Here is a 6,804-nt window from a genome sequence, read left to right as displayed (position 1 = left end):
TTGTTTAAATAACTATTGTGATGATGTGAATTTTTGTGTTATAGTGACCAAGAGACAAGTTCACGAGTTGATCTTTGCTTGTTTCACTACCAAGTAGACAGTAGTTTAAGCATGGCAATCAAGGTTCTTGGTGACACATGGAAGGTGCAAAAGGCGACTTATTGGGCCTACGGTCCTCATTCGATAGTTCCATTAGCTATTGATTTACATTGATATGAGAGATTTTTACATGCTCTCGAGACGCAATATTCTTATATATTCAAATCAATCTCTATGAACGGAAAATGTATTCAACATTTTAGAGAAAATGAAGGAATTCGTGATATTCATCATTTTCCATAAATAAAGAAAGAGTACCCCATTTTAGAGCCGTCTGTATATATTCTATGCCATTTATATTTCTTCATTCCCCTTCTTAATTCCCAATGTGAGGATGACCTAGGTACAATACAATGCCAATCGAAAGAATCAAAGCCCCTGGCGGCTAATCATCTTGCGATGACGCCCCCAAAATTTGCGAATTCCTCTCAAGACTAGATCACTCTTAACGGCTCGGCCTGAAGCGACACCGAGTGCACGACATCCCCAATCTGAAGCCGGTGCTCCCCCATCGGAATCCTCCTCACCCCGGCCCCGTCCACCACGCTCAGGGACTTGCACACGTGGATGTTGATCCCGACCCTCTCGCGGGCCCCCGCCGCCACATGGACCCTCTGGAACCCCACCAGCTGACTGCGTGGCGGCGCCCAGCGCGCCCCACCGTCCTCGGGGGGCGTCGAGAACACGAGCACCGTGTGGGCCCCGTCCCTTGCCCCGGCGTTCTGGACTTCCAGCTGAACCCCGAGTGAGAGCCTGGCACACCGGGCGTGCGTGACCCTGACTGCCTTCCCGGGGCCCATGGTGGCATTCGCGGGGCGGCGGCCGGTGAGGGGGACAACCACCGTTGAGGGAGCAGAAGCGAGCGTGTGGACGAAGTGGGTGTAGCTCAGCCCATGGCCGAACGGGTACACCACCGGGCCTCCATAGAATCGGTAGGTCCGGCCCGGGTAGAGGTTCGATCTGGTGGGCCTCATGTCCATCACGGTCATGGGTACGCTCGCTAGGTAATCTTGCGGGTACCATGTCATAGGCAGTTTTCCTCCTAAACAAGATCAAAACATGTTTAGAATTAGTTTAGCCAAACTTAAATTGATACATTAATTCTTAATTTAATGAATTTTCTCACTAAAATACTTAAGGAAATGAAATAAGATAACTATAATTTAAGTGTAAAATAAGTTTAAATAATATCTATCCTTATGAGGAATTATGAGCAAGAAGAAAGAGACCTGGGTTAGTTGCTCCGAACAAGATATCAGCGATGGCCGTGCCACCGGCCTGGCCGGGGTAACCGGCCCACAGTATGGCGGCAACCCGCGGATCGTTCTTAGCAAAGGAGATGTCGACAGGCCCACCGGACATCAAGACCAGCACAGTTGGACCCTTGGAGGCCATGGCCACCTTCGACACGAGCTCTTGCTGCCGTCCCGGCAAGAGGAGACTGTCCCTGTCCTTGAACTCCGCCTCGATGCTCTGGTCGAGCCCCATCACCAAGACAGTCGCGTCGGCTCCACGCGCCGCCTTGATCGCTCCTTCGAACAGCTTGTCATCGCTGCAAGCTACGTCCGCACAACCTTGTTGGTGTATGGTCTTCGTGTACTTGCCGATTCCTTGGAGGGGAGTCGTATATCCACACGCAACACCTAATACACGAATCAATTTTAGGAACCCAGATGACTAAAAATTTCGATCGTTATCCCAGCGTCACATAATTAGAAATGCTCACCGGCATAGTTCCCGACCATCGTGATGGTGACGTCTGAGTTGGGGCCGATGATGGCGACGGCACGGTGGCGGCGAGGGGAGAGGGGGAGGGCCGGTCCCTGGTTCTTGAGGAGGACGATGCCTTGCCTGGCGGCTTCGAGGGCGAGCTCCTGATGGGCCGGAGTGCACACATCCTTCGGGCCGAGTGTCCCGTAGGGCTGGGCCGACGGCTCGCCATCGAACATCCCCAGCCGCATCTGGACCGCTAGCGTATTGAGCAAAGCACCGTCGATGTCGGCTTCGTTCATCAGGCCGCCTCTCACCGCCTCCTCCGTGTGCTTCCCGAGGAATGGGCCGCAGTCCAAATCCAGGCCTGCGCGAAATGTAAATGTGAGACCAGCCCATCATTGATGGGCCTTAGGTGATGGGCCGCAGAGAAAATAAATTAGCTTATGTCTAGGGATTACTACATCAAAGTTGCATTAATATTGCTTTTTATTGATATTTAAAGTGGGGAATCGAACAGCGAACCTGCTTTAATCGCATCGGCCACGGCCTGCTGCGGCGTGGATGTATAATGTTGGTTGCCATAGAATACCCCGACCGAATCGCAATCCGAGACAACGTACCTACGCACCCAAATCGAATCACATACAAATTAACCTCTGTCCACACTAACTCAGAACATCGTCGTCCCATGATTTGCGCAAACTAATTAATCGGGAGGTCGGAAGGGCATTTTACCCGTCGAGCCGCCATGCGCCGCGGACGGTTTTCCTGAGGAGGTTCGGGTCGGCACAGGTCGGGATGCCGTTGACCTGATTGTAAGAGCACATCACGCTGGCCACCTTGCCTTCCATCACGCACATCCGGAACGGGACACTGAACGTATCCTCCATGTCCTGTTTGCTCACCTGTCCATAGCAAATCGCGCTCAAGCCTTAATCGCAACCGTCCACCGTCGCATATTAAATTACGTGTCAAATTCATGTCTAAACATCCTAAGTTAGGTGGCAATTGAGTTCTTCCATAATCTCTCTCGAGAATGGATCCATTGATTTTCCTTTTCGTTTCGATGGAGACATCTCAAAGCTTTTTCTTTTTCTGTTTTTTTCCATGAAAAAGCGACTGTGACAACCATAGTTTTTGTCATTATAATGCCATAAAGGTTTGCGCAAGTTTGATCACCAACCAAAGTTCAAAGTCGTACAATCAATTAAGACAAAGTAAATGATTGGATTTCGGTGGATTTTGCCATTTAGTCTATTTGAATTTAATTTGATTATCGGATACGTATTGAACACAAAATCTTGTTATTATCAACAATCTTGTTATTATCGACAATCTTGTTAATATCGACATATTCGGACAAAAATTTGACCACATCACTCAAACAAGCCTGAATTTCAACTTCTAATTCAAGTGCGTCAATTAGCCTGTCCCGATTAATTATATATAAAGAGTTCAATAATTTCTTAAGCATGAGCACACCTAAGTAGGGACATTTAGGTTCGATAACAATGCCAAGCTCGATTGACGCAACCTCATCTAATGATCAAGTCATTTGCCCCACATGAATGAATAAAATGATTTCATACGTCATTTCAACAAATTCATCATGGGCCAAGCGAAACTCACCCGTGCGTTGAAGTGATAGCGATCGACCCCGTTCCAGTTATCGAGGTCATAGGCTGTGAAGTGCTTGCAACAAGCCGCCACCTTGAGCCGACCGCCACCATTGCCGTCGGCCCCTTGCAACCCCCGCACATAGCTGGCGGCGTACTGGCCAACGACGACAGGGTCCTCGCCGGGAGTCTCCTGGCCCCGGCCCCAGCGCGGGTCCCGTAGGATGTTGATGTTGGGGCTCCAGTAGGTGAGCCCGCCCATGCCTCCGTTGTACATGGCTCTTGCCTCGTCCGACACTACCTGCGCCACGAAAAAAAAAGGAAAAGCGCATTAAACGACATCCCGCTTTTAAAACTTCGTGCAATTCAGCGCAAGTTGCAACGGCAGGTCGCATGAGCGGTCAGCGTTCAGAGACGATAAAGGTCATACGTATTGTTTGAGAAAATATTGGGTGGTCCGGGACCGCCACGTCAGCGTGGTCCCGGACCACACACGCGGTGCCACGTGTATGGGGAGGGGACAAAAGAGAGAAAGAGAAGAGAGAGCGTCAGAGAAGTGGGCCCAGTTTCGGTCCTTTGTCCCCCCTCCCCATACACGTGGCGTCGCGTGAGTGGTCCGGGACCACGCTGACGTGGTGGTCCCGGACCACCCAATATTTTCTCCGTATTGTTTAATCCTATCCGTCTACGATTCCGATTCCCGAAAAGATTGCCACGAGAGAAATAAAAAAATTAGAAACTGGGTCCGTCCCAACAATCTTGATAAAGATTGGCCATGTTCGTTATTTTTCAGGCGTTAAATATCTAGACTATACTTATCTTAATAAATCAATAAATGACGACAAACCAAAAACGAAAATAACGAGATCCATGCGAGGGATCCATTGGAAAACAAGAAGAAAAAGTTCATTTTATTGAATATTTAGGCAGACCTTGACGTCCGAATATATAGTCTGTTCTTAGTCAATTCGGCCATAATCCGAAGCAGTAGCTTAAAGAAAATAAAGTGAATTTTTCGTCCGGCGTCATTCGCATCGCACGATGGTCTCGGGAAAAGTTGAGCTATAGTTCTCTGCGAAACTCTTTATAATCTATAGTAATCATTAGTCACTAATTGGGTAATTATCCAGAAAAGGCTCCCCTTTTGAAAATCGGCGTGCATTTCAAAAGCATTATGTCCGATGCAATGTTTCTCAGCGACGACGTATCCTAAACGTGAAAAATGTCCGTAATGTGTCAAGAACACGTTTAGATAACCCACATGAACAATGAACAAAGATCGAATAAATCCCCATTTTTCAAAAAGAAAGCATCTGGACTTCCAGAGATGGTGGGCCATTTTACTCAAAAGAGGACACTGTTCTTGTCCCCCACTTTTCTAATTAGCCTAGAGTTAGATAAGCAGAGAGCAAGGGCGGCATGATCACCTGTCCAATCGCTTCCCAGAGCGATGCGTTGAAGGAGGCTGCGGTCGTGATCACTTGAGGGAAGCTGGTGGCGCCGGGGAAGTCGCCGCCGAACCGGGTCCCCGGCCCCACGTTGGACACCCCGTGGAGCGCCTCCGACCACCACTCGTAGCCCTTGATCCCCAGCCGCGGGACGGCGGCGGCGTCGTTCCCGAGCAGCTTCGCCTTCTCTTGCAATGTGAGCCGCCCGACCAGGTCCCTCGCCCTCTCCGGGACCGGCGAGGAGGCCTGGCAGAACGGGAAGCCCCTCGTCCTCTCGTCCTTCGGGTCGCAGGCGAACGGCTCCCGGGCGCCGGCGGCGAGGCGGCCGATGCCGCCGGAGATGAAGAGGAGGAGGAGGAGGGTCGCCGTGGCGGCGGCGGCGGCGGGGAGGGCGGTTCCGGTCATGGTGTGGCGGTTTTGGAGGCAAGTGGAGTGCGGGGTTTGGTTGAGTGGGGTGAGAAAAGACAGTATTTATAGAAAGCGGTGTGGGCTAAAAGGACCTGCGATTCGCGATGATGGAAATTGGAACTGCCAGGGGAAAGTGATTGTTCCTTTTTCCGGTCGATTACATTATTGGATTTACCGGCCACTTTGATTTTTACTTTTTCTGGGGAATAAAGTTAAGAAAATATTTATTTTCTAATGTTGAAAATATAAAAATATGTAAAGATAAATATCCATTGTGATTATGCCACCAGCCAATAAATTGCGAGTTTCTCACTCAACATGACGGGACAGCACTTGTTTGCATTGGTCATCACTTGTACAATGAAACAATCGACAAGCCTTAGCGATTCAATTTGCTAACGCCGCCGCTAACTGTTTTTAAAAACATTAAATGCTTGAATAGATGCATGATTCACTTTTCGCATATATAAAGTACATTCTTACTAAAAGTATCAACAGTTTGTTACATTCTTACTAAAAGTATCAACAGTTTCTAAAATATTCAAGAAATCCAAACCGAACTCAATCGTATGGACATGTATTATCTTTAAACCTAAGCACGACTTAAGTTGAATATAACCCAAATCAAATATATGATTCAATCAGGAAGAGGTTTCGGCGAAAAAGAAGAGAGCAATCTGTATTATTAAGAAAATGGGTGATTTTCAATTCAATTTAGTTGATCAAACCAAATCGAAACTATTTGAACCAGAATTGAACAAAAAATGCACGAAATTCCAATTAGGCGTGATTTAAGTTTCAATTCAATTTTTTGGCTCGATTCTGACACACCTTAATTTCTATTAGGGATGCTCTCTTGTACTTTGGTGGGTTAACTACTAGTATCGTATCTTTCTTAGTACACTCATACAATTAATTCTTTACGAGCAATTACGTCGTAAGATAATTATGCCATTTACATAACATTTCCATCTTATTAGTTTTGTTAGGGACGCGTATGCCATCATGAACCAATCAACTGAATTTGCATATTTGGTACGTTGATTGGAATGATTAATGATGATTGAACTGTAACAATGTTGTGTCGCCATTGTATTGTGAAGCATCGTTATTTTTATGTATTTTGTTATATATATTTTAAAGTCGTTGTGCAAGATAGTTTTTCCTAAATATGAATGGAAATGGGATCGACTACTCAAATGCGATATATGACGTTAGTGTCATACATGGCATCATGGAGAGGAGGAACACTTGTTTGGAGCCCAATTCCACATGAACCAAATCGATTATAGTCGTTCAACATGCGAGTTTCGCATGAGGCTTACGAAATCAAAGACCATAATTGTATATGGTCCATCACGGACCTCGATTGCATATCTCAACCCAAGAGAAAGGGAGGTAATTCTTACTTGTACTCAATCCCACATATCCGAAACACATCGCATTGACATAATGAATCAATTTCACATGGATTCGAATATAGGAAAATACCTTTCGAGGGCGAAGCTCTTCATGTTATG

The 6,804-nt window shown here is 47.1% G+C and overlaps 1 protein-coding gene across 1 annotated transcript; it reads right to left on the bottom strand.

Moving 5' to 3' along the window:
* Nucleotides 1-230: 230 nt before the first annotated feature.
* On the bottom strand, nt 231-5,335 carry LOC104456710 (probable beta-D-xylosidase 2). The gene is made up of 7 exons (XM_010071565.3): nt 4,856-5,335; nt 3,442-3,729; nt 2,548-2,717; nt 2,335-2,432; nt 1,826-2,176; nt 1,329-1,742; nt 231-1,141 (listed from the first exon to the last, which is right to left on the bottom strand). Exons 1-7 carry the CDS (start codon nt 5,279-5,281, stop codon nt 534-536), a joined length of 2,355 nt encoding a protein of 784 aa, XP_010069867.2. The 5' UTR covers nt 5,282-5,335; the 3' UTR covers nt 231-533.
* Between the last annotated feature and the right edge of the window lie 1,469 nt (nt 5,336-6,804).

This window comes from Eucalyptus grandis, chromosome 8, assembly GCF_016545825.1.
Source record: "Eucalyptus grandis isolate ANBG69807.140 chromosome 8, ASM1654582v1, whole genome shotgun sequence".
Classification (NCBI taxonomy): Eukaryota; Viridiplantae; Streptophyta; class Magnoliopsida; order Myrtales; family Myrtaceae; genus Eucalyptus; species Eucalyptus grandis.
The sequence above is the reverse complement of the archived record's forward strand: the minus strand, read 5'-3'. Positions and strand labels throughout refer to the sequence as shown.